The sequence below is a fragment of the Lutra lutra genome, chromosome 3, assembly GCF_902655055.1.
Source record: "Lutra lutra chromosome 3, mLutLut1.2, whole genome shotgun sequence".
In the NCBI taxonomy this organism is placed as follows: Eukaryota; Metazoa; Chordata; class Mammalia; order Carnivora; family Mustelidae; genus Lutra; species Lutra lutra.
The window spans coordinates 117,844,230-117,860,691 of NC_062280.1; the positions used below are offsets into that span (position 1 = coordinate 117,844,230).

The window sequence follows — 16,462 nt, forward strand, 5'->3', positions numbered from 1 at the left end:
TTCTGATGCAACAGTTCTTTTTCTAGGGTTCTTGAGTCTAGGTGTATCCATATGGGCATCAGTGGATATGACTAACTGCAATTAAATTTGGTATTTTATACAGGAACACTTTTAAAGGAGGTTCTCGAAGTTGTTCATGACATGATAAAAATTAAGCACCACAGATCAACCTGTGTTATTTTGAAATATGAAGTGTAACAGTACTGGACTGAGAGTAAACATATATTGAGAATGTTTGCTTTTTCTACTTTCAGATTAAAAGCAAATGAATTATCACCAGAAAGTTTGTAGTATTTGCATTAGTACCTAATCTATTAGAGTCAGACCTGGAAAATGCCTAACCTATATATACTATATATATGTAGCTTTATTCATAGGAGTGTTTATTTGCCTAGCCAGGTAAACTACTTCCAAGACATTGCAGATATTTTGTCTTTTTTTAAAAATAAAATATAGCTTACTTCTTGGCCCTGAATCAATTATTATAACTTACTGTTTGCCTGTGATATATGTATAGAACTTAAGGGAATCTCCCTATTGTTTTAAAAAATTGAATCTAAGGGGGGAATTAATAATTAAAAAGGTTTTACCTGGAAAGAGATCACTTTCCATAAAATTGAAGTTTTTATAGTTGTACTTACTCTGTGAATTATGGCCTTATTGATAACAAAATTACAAGAGTTGGAATTATCATTGTAAGCAGACATTGCTATTAAAGTCAGCTGTGTGGGGCGCCTGGGTGGCTCAGTGGGTTAAAGCCTCTGCCTTCGGCTCAGGTCATGATCCCAGGGTCCTGGGATCGAGCCCCACATCGGGCTCTCTGCTCAGCAGGGAGCCTGCTTCCTCCTCTCTCTGACTGTCTCTCTGCCTGCTTGTAATCTCTGTCTGTCAAATAAATAAAATCTTTAAAAAAAAAAAAAAAGTCAGCTGTGGGGGCGCCTGGGTGGCTCAGTGGGTTAAAGCCTCTGCCTTCGGCTCAGGTCATGGTCCCAGGGTCCTGGGATCGAGCCCCGCATCGGGCTCTCTGCTCAGCAGGGAGCCTGCTTCCCTTCCTCTCTCTCTGCCTGCCTCTCTGCCTACTTGTGATCTCTGTCTGTCAAACAAATAAATAAATAAAAATCTTAAAAAAAAAAAAAGAAATGGAAGAGATTTGCTATGTGACAGAAGCCACATAGCAAACATATTAAAAAAAATAAATAAAAAAAAATAATAAAGTCAGCTGTGTTTCTTAGTTATTGGAAAGGAAGGGGGCAGTCCTTCACCTTGCACTTCCCAGGGCACATTTTGCCACCCCTGCCCTTCAGGATGGAGGTCACATTCAGAGTTAGGCATCACAGCACTAAGCGGACTTCTTCCTACAGTAGAAGAACAGTTTAAAATTTTAGAAATAAATTGAATTAGCAAAATGCCCTTTTATAGAAAAGACAAAACTGTAGGCATAGAAAACAGATGAGTGGGTGTCAGGGTCTTGAGGTGACATCAAGGACCATGAGGAGTGCCCTTCACTTTTGAAATTGAAGGAACTATTCTGTATCTTTATTTCAGTGGTAGTCACACAACTATATACATTTGTTACAACTCATCAAACTGTACACTTAAAAGGGGTGAATTTTATTGTATGTACTATTATACCTCAATTTTAAAAGTGGTTTTCTAAGTTAAGACTTTAATGAGAGAAGCCGTCTGAATCTTTTTTTCCCCTTTGCTGCTTAAACACAGATGATCCACAAGCTGACAGCAAGAGCTCTGATCCGAGATTATGAAGACGGCATTCTCCACGAAAATGAAACAAACCATGAGGTTTGCTCTTTTCATTGTTCTCCATCCTTCTTAAATTGGTCTATCCATGGAACTGTAAAGTGAGGATAGCTGAATGGAGAGACATGTGGTATGGGGGCACTCATCATCGTATCTGTATTTTCTGCACCTTGGGTGCAGGGCACTCAGTAAATGTTTGTTGAATGAATTAATGAAAGAATGGATGTCATTGGTTTCCTAGGAATTCTCTGATCATTTTCCTCATCAGGAGGAGGCCAGAGGAGGGCTCAGAGAATGTTTGCTGAGCTCCTTTCATAAATATCACCTAAGATCTCATATACTGTAGGCGTTGGTATTCTCATCTTAGTGATGAAGCATCCCAGGTGCAAGACAGGTAGGTGACCAGCCTAAAGACACACAGTGGAGCCAAAGCCCACCCTGTGCCTTCTTCACTGACCTGATGAGGCCCCTAGGAGGGGGGTCCCACTCAGCCAGCCCACCTGATGACCTGGTCCCTTGGTAGCTGTAAACTTAAATGAGCTTAGGAGAAGTGGTGCTCAAATGCCCTTCCAAAAAGAAGGAACCAGAGGGCCTCCCCTGGCTGTTAGTGCAGTCATGGCAGGTAATAGATGGCCTTGTGTTTTCACTGTACTCCCTTGCTGCCCTTAGATTAGCAGCCTTGTGTTCTGTTTTACCTAAGACCTTTTTGGGTTTGGTTTTATTTTTTAGATTTTATTTATTTATTTGAGGAAGAGAGAGAGAGAGATCATGAACAGGGGGAAGGGTAGAGGGAGAAGCAGACACCATGCCAAGCAGGGAGCCTGATGTGGGACTCAATCCCAGGACCCTGGATCCATGACCTGGGCTGAAGCCAAGAATCTTAACCAATTGAGATACCCAGATGCCCTCCTGAAGGCCTTTTTATCTGTGTGGGCAACTGACCAGCCCTTCCACCAAATAGTCTTGAAAAAGTCACTCCACATCTCCACACCTTGGATTCCCCATCTTTAAAATGAGAGGAAGAGACTGTAAAAAAATGCAGAAACCCCCCACACTTGAGAGTGAGAGTTTTTTGTAATCATAAAGAACTATATAAATATGAATTATTTTTCTATGACTTAACCAGTCACTTGATCCTATTTTTCAGAGAATGTTAAGTCATCTACTCTAGACATTTAGACAGGGCCATTGACTCAATTTAATTTGAAATACTAATTATAAAATGGTTTATTTTGTAGAAAAATACATTTGTTGGTTATTTAATACTTGTTTTATTGGTCATACATAGCTAAACAGTGAAAAATAAAATAAGACATAACTTCATTTGATTCTGTTTTAGATGAAGAAGCAAATCTTAAAATCTCTGATTATTATACTCAGTAAAGAAAACTGTCTCGTAACGCAGTTTACAAGCTTTGTTGCAGTTGAGAAGAGGGTATGTATTGTTAATTCGTGGTTATTTCATTTGTATTTACTTATTAAGAAAATTACTCTTGCTCTGACTGTTACTGACAATATCCACATTCATGGCTTATGAAGAGCAGGGAGGGGAGAGGCAGGGAGGACCATGAAACCAGAGCCTCACATTCATGAAGGGCTCATTATAATCTCTCTAAATGAGTCACATATGTTATGTTTTTGATGTTATAAGTTATTACTTAGTTATATGTGTATTTATGAGATACACTATAATTTTACTACATTTGGGCATTTCTCATCTTTATTAACGCAAGACCCTCAAAAAACAAAGGGCTTGAGCTTCCCTCATCTTCTGCGAGGCCTTTTCTTTTTTGTAAGTTTAAGAGGAAAAGAGGAAAAGACCACAGAAGGCACTTACCACAGCTCCCACACCCAGCTCAATAAAGAGGAAAGCCACTCAACTGAGCATAATTTTCTTTTTAGACTCTTTCTCCCTCCCTTGTGGCCCAGAACAATCTAATCTGACACCATACATATTTCAAACTAAGGATTCACCAGGCTTTAGAATGAATAGTAATCATTTAATTTGATAATGTCTGTTTTGTTTTTACCTAATTTTAATTCAATATAGGATGGTAAGGAGTTACCTTCTCCTAATATTCCAAATATTGGGGAACTTATTGCCAAAGAAGATGTTGATTTTCTACCATACATGAGCTGGCAGGAGGAGCAACCAGATACCAGTGCGGCACAGGTAAATGTTAACTACCAAATCAATTAATATTGTGTTTTCATATTTGTATGATTTTGAGGGGAGCCCTTTGCTTCAAATAGCACACTTATTGCTTGAATTTGCAGAAACTGTTGTCGCCCTCAAAATGGAAAACATTTGCACATTTATAAAAAAGCTGTCATATGACTGAGAGAGTCACCATACATAAATGTAGCTGTAAAATACCAAAGGGGAATAACTGTGATTTTACTTCATTCATAGACAAATAAGCTGTCATGCAAGAAACTAAAGTCACTTACTCTAAGTAATTAATAGTTCATCTTGAAAGTAGTGAGAAAAGTCCTATCTGATCATCTAAATTCACCACTAATAATTCTTAAAGTTTGTAACGTGTTATATTGTGGCCTTTGTGACCAGAAATAGAATTGGAAAATGTGATTCCCATAGAAACTGAAAGGCATTTTCAAAACCAAAGGAACAAAACAGTGCTAATAAAACCCTTAGGTATCTGGCAGAATTAGCAGAATAAAATTGCCAAAATTAAGAAATTTAAAATCTAAGGAAAAATTTTGAGAGGAATTTTGGGAAAATGTAATATATGCAACATTTATTTCCTTTGATCCACTTTGAAGTTACTGTGTCAATTAAGAATATAAAAACACATTAGATATCCTTTGCTTACTTTGTTCAAAAATCATGATCTGAAAAAAAAAATCATGATCTGAGATGATAAATAACATTACAGCAACAACCAGACAAAACCATAAATGTTTCCTCAAATCCTTCATTCAGAATTTTTGTTTTGTTTTATCTTACAGTTGTCTTTAAAGAAAGGAGAGAGGGATAATAACTTTTGAAAATCCTGTTTTTACTCTTTTTCTGAGTTCACTTCTCTAGTCATGTAGGTCACACTAGAGAGAAGAGAAATTGTAGCCTCCACAGAACAGATGGGTAGTGGCAGGGCTGGGGAAATGACTGTGTCCCAACTGGCAGATAAAGAGGTAGGCAGCCTTTGGTGCACCTCCCCTGTTGTCACAAGTCCCTCCTCTTTTGGCTAAAGCAAATTCCAGGGGATCTAAAGAGCTGCACCTTTACTCTCCCTGCTCATTTTTTACTCTTCCCCTTTTGGGAGTCAGCCATTGAAGACTAGGACATTCCAAAATAACTCCTATATGGGGATAATTAAAAAAATATTGCCCATACCCAAGGAAAGGCTCAGAAAAGACGTAAGAGGACATTAAGTTTATACTTTAGGCTGATCCTTACCACAGAGACAGCCTGCAACAATTAAGAAAGGAAAAAGAATAACAAAAATACAACAAACACTGGGGAAAAGAGAGAATCTCATATCCAGATTTCCACATTTATTAGATTCAGACACTCAGTGTTCAAGGGAAAAAAATCACAAGGCATACAAAAAAAAACCAGGAAAGTATGACCCCCCCAAAAAATGAAACAACGGAAACTGTCCCTGAAAAAGACAAAGTGGCAGATATATTAGACAAAGACTTTAACACAGTGATCTAAAAGGTGCTCAGAGAACTAGAGGAAGATGAGGAGAAAGTCAAGAAAATGATGAATGGATGAAAGGGAAATATCAGTAAAGAGACAGAAGAGTTAAAAAGAAACCAAAAAGAAATTCTGGAGCTAAAAAGTACAATACCTGAAATGAAAAATTCACTAGAGGGATTCAAAGGCAGATTTGAGCAGGCAGAAGAAAGAAGCAATGAACTTGAACTTCTTCTGCTTCTTCATGTCAGTATTATTATTAAAGTGTCAGTATTACCCAAAGCAATCTATAGATTCAATGTAATCTCTATCAAAAGCTCAGCAATGTTATTGCAGAAATAGAAAAATCGGGGCACCTGGGTGGCTCGGTCATTAAGCGTCCGCCTTCAGGCCAGGTCATGGTCCCAGAGTCCTGGGATCGAGCCCCACATCGGGCTCTCTGCTCGGCAGGGAACCTGATTCTCCCTCTCCCATTCCCCTTGCTTGTGTTCCCTCTCTTGCTGTGTCTTTCTCTGTCAAATAAATAAATAAAATCTTTTTAAATCTTTTTTTTAAAGATTTTATTTATTTATTTGACAGAGAGAGATCACAAGTAGACAGAGAGGCAGGCAGAGAGAGAGAGGGAAGCAGGCTCCCTGCTGAGCAGAGAGCCCGATGCGGGACTAGATCCCAGGACCCTGAAATCACGACCTGAGCCGAAGGCAGCGGCTTAACCCACTGAGCCACCCAGGCGCCCAATAAATAAAATCTTAAAAAAAAAAAAAGAAAGAAAGAAATAGAAAAATCCATCGTGGAATTCATATGGAATCTCAAGGTACTCCAAAATAGCCAAAACAATCTTGAAAAAGAACAAAACTGGAGGGCTCACACTTACTGATTTCAAAATTTACTCCAATGATAAGTAATCAAAGCAGTGTGATACTCGTATAAAGACAGACTTTTATAAACCAATAGAATAGAATAGTGAGTCCAGAAATAAACCTTAGTATATATGGTCAAGTGATTTTTGACAAATGTACCAAGATTATTCATTGGGAAAGCATAAATGGTGCTGGAAATACTGGAGAGCCACATGCAAAAGAATGATGTTGTATCCTTACCTAATATCATATACAGAAATTAACTCAAAATGAATCTATGACCTATATATAAGGCCTAAAACAATATAACTCCTAAAAGAAACATAGGACAAATCTTCACCCTTTGGGTTTAACAGTAATCTGTCAGGATGTGATACCAAAGGCACAAGTAACAAAAGAAAAAAAAAAAAGAGGAATCAGACTTCATGAAAATTTAGAAAAATTTTGTACATCAAAAGACACTATCCACAGAATAAAAAGATAACCCACAGAATGGAAGAAAATTTTTGACAGATATACCTGATAAGGGATTAATATCCAGAATGTATAGAACTCCTAAAACTCAACAACAACAAAGCAACCCAATTCAAAAATAGGGTAGGGGGTAGGCTCAATCAGTTGGGTGTCTGACTTTTGGTTTTGGCTCAGGTCACGATCTCATGTGTTGTGATATCAAATCCTATGTCAGGTGCCATGCTCAGCAGGGAGTCCACTTGAAGATTCTTTCCCTCTGCCTCTTCCCCACTCTCTCTTTGTCTCTCCTAAATGAATAAATAAATCTTTAAAACATTTTTAAGGGGCACCTGGGTGCCTCAGTGGGTTAAAGCCTCTACCTTCGGCTCAGGTCATGATCTCAGGGTCCTGGGATCGAGCCCCTGCATCAGGCTCTCTGATCAGTGGGGAGCCTGCTTCCTCCTCTCTCTCTCTCTGCCTGCCTCTCTGTCTACTTGTGATCTCTCTCTGTCAAATAAATAAATAAAATCTTTAAAAAAAATAAAAACATTTTTAAAAATAGGGCACAGGTCTCGAGTAGACATTTCTACAAGGAAGATATGTGAATGGTCAGTAAGCACATGAAAAGATGTTCAATAGCAATACTGGTCTTCCTCAAGAAGGAAGAAAATCTCAAATACACATACACACCTAAAGGAGCTGGGAAAGGAACAGCAAACACAGCCTAAGTCCAAAAGGGAAAGGAAAATAATAAAGACTAGAGCAGAAATAAATGATACAGAAATTTTTGAAAACCCAAATCAACAAAACTAGGAGCTGGTTCTTTGAAAGAATTAACAACATTGACAAACCTCCAGCCAGACTTATCAAAAAGAAAAGAAAAAGGACCCAAATAAATAAAACCATGAATGAAAAAGACAGATCACAACCAACACCATAGAAATACAAACAATTATAAGAGAATATTATAAGCAATTATATACCAACATATAAGGCAATCTGGAAGAAATTAATAAATTCCCAGAAACATATAAACTACCAAATCTGAAACAGTAAGAAATAGAAAGTCTGAACAGACCCAAAACAAGCAAAGAAATGGAATTAGGAATCAAAAATCTCCCAACAAACAAGGGTCCAGGGTCAGATGGCTTCCCAGGGGAATTCTACCAAACATTTATTTTTTAAAAAGATTTTATTCATTCATTCATTCACTCATTCATTTATTTATTTATTTATTTATTTATTTGAGGGAGACAGCAAGAGGGAGAGAGCAACAACCAGAAAGACTCTACCAAAAAATTGCTAGAGCTGATACAGGAATTCAGCAAAGTTGAAAGATATAAAATCAACACACAGAAGTCTGTTGCATTTCTATACACCAATAATGAAGTATCAGAAAGAGAAATCAAGGAAAAAGTTCCATTTACAATTGCATCAAAAACCATAAGATACCGGGGCGCCTGGGTGGCTCAGTGGGTTAAAGCCTCTGCCTTCAGCTCAGGTCATGATCCCAGGGTCGTGGGATGGAGCCCGGCATGCGGCTCTCTGCTCAGCAGGGAACCTGCTTCCCCCTCTCTCTCTGCCTGCCTCTCTGCCTACTTGTGATCTCTGTCTGTCAAATAAATAAATAAATCTTAAAAACAAAACAAAACAAAACAAAAAAACCATGAGATACCTGGGGAAAAAACCTAACCAAAGAGGTAGAAGATCTGTATTCTGAAAACTATAGAACACTAATGAGACAAATTGAGGAAAACACAAAGAAATGGAAAAAACATTCCATGTTCATGGATTGGAAAAACAAATATTGTTAAAATGTCTATACTACCGGGGCACCTGGGTGGCTTAGTGGGTTAAAGCCTCTGCCTTCAGCTCAGGTCATGGGATCGGGATAGAGGGTCCTGGGATCGAGCCCAGCATCGGGCTCTCTGCTCAGCAGGGAGCCTGCTTCGCCCCCTCTCTCTCTGCCTGCCTCTCTGCCTACTTGTGATTCTGTCAAATAAATAAATTCTTTTTTTTTTTTTTTTAATGTCTATACTACCCAAAGCAATCTGCACATTCAACGCAATCCCTATCAAACTACCACCAACAGGAGGTGGATGGGGGGATGATGTAACTGAGTGATGGGCATTAAGGAGGCCCCTTGATGTAGTGAACACTGGGTATTGTATGAAACTGATAAATCACTAAATTAGCTCTGAAACTGATAATACACTATATGTTAATTACATTGAATTAAAAGGGATGCCTGGGTGGCTCTGTCAGTTGAGCATCCGCCTTCGGCTCAGGTCATGATCCCGGGGTCCTGGGGTCAAATGCTGCATCAGGCTCCTGCTCAGTGGGGGATGTGCTTCTTCCTCTCCCTCTCCCCTCCAGTCATGCTCTCTCTCTCTCTTACAAAGTAAATTAATAAAACTTTTTTAAAAAATCAAATAATAATTAAAAAAAAACCCTACCACAGCATTTTTCACAGAGCTGGAACAAACAATCCTAAATTTGTATGGAATCAGAAAAGACCCCAAATAGCTGAAGTAATGTTGAAAAAGAAAACCAAAGCTGGAGAAACCACAATTCCGGAGTTCAAGCTGTATTACAAAGCTGTAATCATCAAGACAGTATGGTACTGGCACAAAAATAGACACATAGATCAATGGAACAGAATAGAGAGCCCAGAAATGTACCCTCAAATCTATGGTCAACTAACCTTTGACAAAGCAGGAAACAATATCCAATTAAAAAAAAAAAGAAGAAGAAGGAAAAAAAAAGTCTCTTCAACAAATGGTGTTGGGAAAACTGGACAGCCACATGTAGAAGAATGAAACTGGACCACGTCTTATACCATACACACAAAAAAAATTTGAAATGGGTGAAAGTTCTAAATGTGAGACAGGAATCCATCAAAATCCTAGAGGAGAACACAGACAGCAACCTCTTTGACCTCAGGTACAGAAACTTCTTACTAGAGATGTCTCCAGAGGCAAGAGAAACAAAAGCAAAAATGAATTATTGGGACTTCATCAAGATAAAAAGCTTTCCTTTTACATAACAAAGGAAACAATCAACAAAACTAAAAGACAGCCTACAGCATGGGAGAATATATTTGCAAATATCTTATCAGATAAAGGGCTAATATCCAAAATCTATAAAAAAAAAAAAACCTTATCAAACTCAATACCCAAAAAACAAATAATCCAATCAATCAGTGGGTAGAAGACATGAACAGACATTTCTCCAAAGAAAACATACAAATGGCCAACAGACACATGAAAAAATGCTCCACATCACTCAGCATCAGGGAAATACAAATCAAAACCATGATGAGATACCACCTCATACCAGTCAGATGGCTAAAATTAGCAGCTCAGGAAACAGATGTTGGCAAGGATGCAGAGAAAGGGGAACCCTCTTACATTGTTGATGGGAATGCAAACCGGTGCAACCACTCTGGAAAACAGTATGAAGCTTCCTAAAAAAGTTAAAAATTGAAGTACTCTATGACCCAGCAACTGCTGGGTATTTATACTAGGTATTAAATTTAATACTGGGTATTAAATACTAGGCATTTACCCAAAGGATACAAACAGTGATTTGAAGGGGGCACTTGTACTCCAATGTTTATAGCAGCAATGTCCACAATAACCAAACTGTGAAAAGATCCCAAATGTCCATTGACAGATGAATGGATCACAAAGATCATGCACACACACAAATGAATATTAGCCATCAAAAAGAATAAAATCTTGCCATTTGCAATGACATGGATGGGACTAGAGGGTATTACGCTAAATGAAATAAGTCACTCAGAGAAAGACAAATACTATATGATTTCACTCATGTGTGGAATTTAAGAAACAAAACAAATGAACATAGGGGATGGGAAGGAAAAATAAAGTAAGATAAAAATAAAGAGGGAGGCAAGCTGTAAGATATACTGAACTCTAGGAAACAAACTGAGGGTTGCTGGAGGGGAGATGGGTGGAGGAGGGGGAGTATAATTGGGTGATGGGCATTAAGGAGAGCACTTGATGTAATGAACACTGGGAGTTATATGCAAATGATGAATCACTAAATTCTACCCCTGAAACTAATAATACCATATATGTTAATTAAATTGAGTTTAAATAAAAAATTTTAAAAAATGACTTCTGTATCAAATTTAGATGTAAGCCTTACCAATAGTTATAGAAACATTTAGCACTATGACATGTTATTTTTTTAGCTATTTTAATAGTCTTCTATTTTCACTTTTGATAATTAAGCCTCTATAATTGCAATTGAGCCAGCTTTAAACCATCATTATACCATTGTTTTTTATTACCAGAATGAAATTATTGAGACATATTTGTGTTAATGGTTATAATATAATTTAACAGATATATTTGAAAAAGAAAAAAAGGATGTCTGTCCTTACTACTTCTGTTCAATGTTGCATAGAAGACTGGTACCTAAAGCAAAAAAGAAGAAGAAGAAGAAGAAAATTTTAAAAATTTAAAAATATGTATATACACACACACACATGTAAATACATATAAAGCATACATATTAGGAAAGAAGAAGTAGAGCTTTCTTTACTCATAAGCAACCTAAATGTCTCTGTAGAAAATCTTAAAGATTCTATGGAAGGACTAGTAGAATTAGTAAGTAAGTGCATTTGACAAGTTATAGGATGCAAGGTCAATGTAAGAAACCAGGGGCACCTGGAAGGCTCAGTGGGTTGGGCCTCTGCCTTTGGCTCAGGTCATGATCTCAGGGTCCTAGGATTGAGCTCCACATCAGGCTCCTTGCTCAGCGGGGAGGCTCCTTCTCCCTTTCTCTCTGCCTGCTTCTCTGCCTATTTGTGATCTCTCTCTGTCAAATAAATAAATAAAATCTTTTAAAAAAAAAGAAAAAAAAATTTAAAAATATGTATATACACACACACACATGTAAATACATATAAAGCATACATATTGGGAAAGAAGAAGTAGAGCTTTCTTTACTCATAAGCAACCTAATTGTCTCTGTAGAAAATCTTAAAGATTCTATGGAAGGACTAGTAGAATTAATAAGTAAATGCATTTCACAAGGTTATAGGATGCAAGGTCAATGTAAGAAATTAGGAACACCTGGAAGGCTCAGTGGGTTGGGCCTCTGCCTTTGGCTCAGGTCATGATCTCAGGGTCCTGGGATTGAGCTCCACATCAGTCTCCTTGCTCAGCGGGGAGGCTCCTTCTCCCTCTCTCTCTGCCTACCTTTCTGCCTACTTGTGATCTCTCTCTCTCTCACTCTCTCTCTCTCTCTCTCTCTGGCAAATAAATTAATAAATAAATCCTTTAAAAAATGTAAGAAACCAACTTAATTTCTGTATGCTGGCAACAATTAAAAATTGGTATTTAAAAAACAATACCATTTATAATACCATAGAAAATACGAAATATATAAAATCAAATTTGACAAAGTAAGCAGGACCTGTACACTGAAAATTACACAACATTGCTGAGAAAATTGCAATTGAAGAAGACCTAAATAAATGTTCTTGGATTAAATTCGTTTAATCTGATTCTCCTCAGATTAATCTATAGATTCTGTTCAATCCAACTCAAAATCCCAGCAAGTTTTTTGTTTAGAAATTGACACACTGATTCTAAATTGTATATGTAATGTAAAGGATCTTTGTTAGCCAAAACAACTTTGAAAAAGAAGAAAAGTTTGGAGGTCTTACACTGTCTGATTTTAAGACTTTTTATAAGGCTACAGTAATTAGGAGAGTGTGATATTTGTGTAAAATAGACATCTGCACCATAAGAACACCACTGAAACATGTAACAGTTGGAATGGAATAGAAAGTCTAGAAATATATCCACATATAGAGGGTCAATGGATTTTCTACAGATGTGTCAAGGCAATTCAATGTGGAAAGGATGATCTTTTCAACAAATGGTTCTGGAGCAATTGGATGGCCATTTGCCAAACAAACAAAAATGAACCTCTGTCCTTAGCTCACACCATGTGCAAAGACTGATTTGGAATATAGACTTGAATATAACGACTGAAACTAGAATATCTGGAAGAAAACATAGGAGAAAATGTTAATGAATTTGGGTTCGACAGAGGTTTTTTAAATTAAAAAAAAACTATAAAAAAATTGATGAGGGGCTCTTGGGTGGCTCAGGTAATGGTCTCAGGGTCCTGGGATCAAGCCCTGCGTCAGGCTTCCTGCTCTGCATTGGAGGGAGTCTGCTTCTCTGTCCCACTCCCCCTGCTGGTACTTGTTCTTACTCTCTCTCTCTCTCTCTCTCTCTCAAATAAATAAATAAAATCTTTTAAAAAATCGATAAATTGGGGGCACCTGGGTAGCTCAGGTTGGGCCTTCACCTTCAGCTCAGGTCATGATCCCAGAGTCTTGGGATCGAGCCCCACATCATGCTCTCTGCTCAGTGGAGAGTCTGCTTTCCCCTCCCCCTTTGCCTGCCTCTCTGCCTACTTGTGTTCTCTCTCTCTCTCTGTCAAATAAATAAATAAATCTTTTTTTAAAAATTGATGAATTGGACTTCATTAATTCCAAAAACTTTTGCTCTTTAGAAGACACCATTAAGCAAATGAATGCACCAGCCACATTTGTGAGAAAATATTCATAAAATATATCTGACACAGTCATCTAAAATATATAAAGCAATCTTACAATTCAGTATTTCTAAGAAAACCCAATAAAATAATGAGCAGATTTGAAAAGACACTTCACCAAAGAAGTTATACAGAAAAGATGCTCAAGGGGCACCTGGGTGGCTCAGTGGGTTAAAGCCTCTGCCTTCGGCTCAGGTCATGATCTCAGGGTCCTGGGATCAAGCCCCATATCCAGCTCTCTGCTCAGCAGGGAACCTGCTTCCTCCTCTCTCTCTCTCTCTCTCTGCCTGCCTCTCTGCCTATTTGTGATCTCTCTGTCAATAAATAAATAAAATCTTAAAAAAAAAAAGATGCTCAAAATCATCAGTCACATGAGAATATGCAAATTGGAGGCACAGTGAGATGCTTTCACATAGCCACTAGAATGGTGTAAAAGGGACTGACAGTACTACATGTGAGGATGTGGAACAATGGTTACTCTCATGCACTGCTGGTAGAAGTGCAAAATGGCACAACCATTTTAGAAACTTTTTGACAGTTTCTTAAAATATATACACCTACCATTTGACTCAGCCAAATGAAATGAAGATGTATGTTCAAAGATTTCTGCGTAAGTACTCATTGTGGCTTTTATTTGTAGTAGCCAGAAGTTGGAAACAACCATCAGGAGATGAATAAGCAAACTGTGATATAGCCCTATGATGGATACATGCAACCTCATGTATCAGGACAGTTATGCTGAGTAGAAGAAGTGAAACACAGAAGAATAGAAATTGTATGATTCCATTGATACAAAATACATGTAAACCAATATAAAGTTATTGAAATAAATAGTGGTTGCCTGGGAACTGCGAGGGGAGGAATGAGATGGATTACAAAAGGGCACAGGAATATCTTGAGAGTGATGGTTATGTTCATTCTCTTCACTATGATAATGGCATCATGATGTATACTTATGTCAGAACTCACCAAATTATATACTTTATTTTTTTAAAGATTTTATTTATTTATTTATTTGACAGAGAGACAGAGGACAAGTAGGCAGAGCGGCAGGCAGAGGAAGAGGGAGAAGCAGGCTCTCTGCTGAGCAAGGAGCCCGATGTGGGGCTTGATCTCAAGACCCCAGGATCATGACCTGAACCAGAGGCAGCTGCTTAGCCAACTGAGCCACCTAGGTGCCCCTTATTACTTTTTTAATTAAACTCTACCCTCAGTGTAGGGCTCCAACTCATGACCCTGAGATCAGGAATCATATGCTGTACTGACTGAGCCAACTAGGTACCCCTCAAATTATGCATTTAAAATGTGCAGTTTATTGCACATCAATTATACCTAAGAAAATCTGTTCTGAAAATTTTAATTAACTCTAGCCAAACTGCCCTCTTTGTAGGTTATGTCAATTCACACTCCCATCCGTAGCATGTGAGAGTCTTACTCTGTCCGTCTTTAACCCAGTTTATCGTTCAAATGTTTGATCTTTGCAAATTGGGCAGGTGAGAAACGCATTAATGATATTTTAATTTTCATTTCTTTGTGAATGAAGATAGCATGTTTTCATATTCTTAAGAGCTCTAGGTATCTTCTTTTCTATGTGTTACCTATTAATTTTTTTTACCTTTATTATTGTGATGTTAGTCATTTTTTTCTTTTCTTTTCCCTTCTTTTCTTAACAGATTTTATTTATTTGACAGAGAGAGAGAGAGAGAGAGAGCACAAGCAGGGGGAACGGCAGGCAGAGGGAGAGGGAGAATGAGAGGGAGAAGCAGGCTTCCCTGCAGAGCAGGGAGCCTGATGTGTGGCTCCATCCCAGAGCCCTGGGATCATGACCTTAGCCAAAGGCAGTTGCTTAACCAACTGAACCTCCCAGGCGCCCTAGTCATTTTCTTATTTATTTCAGGAAAAATACGTATTAGGGAAATTAGCTGTTTTTACTTTGAGCTGCACAGATTTGTATCGCAGTTTGCTATTTGTATTTTGATGTCATTCATCATCTTTTTGTCATGCAGATTTCTTAATTCAGGCAAATTTTTTGATCTTTGGGTTTCTTGTTTTTGTTTTATATTGTTTTATTTTATTATCATTCTTAGAAATATCTTTCCTATTCAGAGGCTATGCTTCCTAAAGGTTTTTTCTTATTTTTTTTTAAATAGTTTTATGGTTTCTTGTTTACGTTTAATTTTTCATCCAATTGGAATCTATCCTGGTATAAGATAGGAAGTATGGAACTAACTTTATTCTTTTCCAGATAGCTACCCACTTTCTCCAACACCGGTTATTGGATAATTCTTTTTCCTCCCATTGACTTAAAATGTCATCTTTGTCATCTACTAAATTCCCATGTGTTTTAGGATCTATTGCTAGACCATCTATTCTGGTTCCACTGATGTGTCTAATTATTGCAATTTTATAAAATACTTTAATATCTAATAGGTCTAGTCTATCACTATTACTTTCTTTTTCCGTTTGTTTAAGAGAAACTTACCCAGAAAAACATTGTTTTTAAATATTATTTTCAAATATGTGTTTTGTAATATGTTCTGCAGTGTAATTATTTAAATGTATACTGGAAATGACTGAGTTGGGAAAGAACTACTCTTTTTTTTTTAAATAGCTGATTTTTAAAAATAATAATAAAATAAAATACCTGATTTACATTGGTAAAATTATAGGCTAATTATTTTTTAATTTTTTAAAAGATTTTATTTATTTATTTGACAGACAGAAATCACAAGTAGACAAAGAGGCGGGCAGAGAGAGAGGAAAGCAGACTCCCCGCTGAGCAGAGAGCCTGACGCAGGGCTCGATCCCAGAACCCTGAGATCATGACCTGTGCCGAAAGGCAGAGGCTTTAACCCACTGAGCCACCCAGGCACCCCTAATTATTTTTTTTAAAGATTTTACTTTTAAGCTGTCTATACTCCCAACATAGGGCTCAGATTTATAACTCTGTGATCAAGAGTCACATACTCTACCCACTGAGCCAGCCAGGTGCTGTCAGGCTACTTACTTCCAAAATATCTCAAAGACTTGTAATTCATATAAAACTGGATTTTATTTACTTGCAACTTTTTAAGATAAAGGTTTTGAAATTTTCTATCAGTTGTCTCATTTCCTTAATATTGCTGTA

The 16,462-nt window shown here is 37.5% G+C and overlaps 1 protein-coding gene across 3 annotated transcripts in view; it reads left to right on the top strand.

Annotated features, from left to right (window-relative positions):
* PARP4 (poly(ADP-ribose) polymerase family member 4) overlaps positions 1-16,462 on the top strand; it is a 135,672-nt gene that overhangs the window by 93,077 nt on the left and 26,133 nt on the right. For all 3 annotated transcript variants that reach the window (XM_047722833.1, XM_047722834.1, XM_047722835.1), the window contains exons 28-30: positions 1,720-1,800; positions 3,098-3,193; positions 3,809-3,931. In XM_047722833.1, coding sequence (XP_047578789.1) covers positions 1,720-1,800; positions 3,098-3,193; positions 3,809-3,931 — 300 coding nt within the window. The remainder of the gene's footprint in view (positions 1-1,719; positions 1,801-3,097; positions 3,194-3,808; positions 3,932-16,462) is intronic.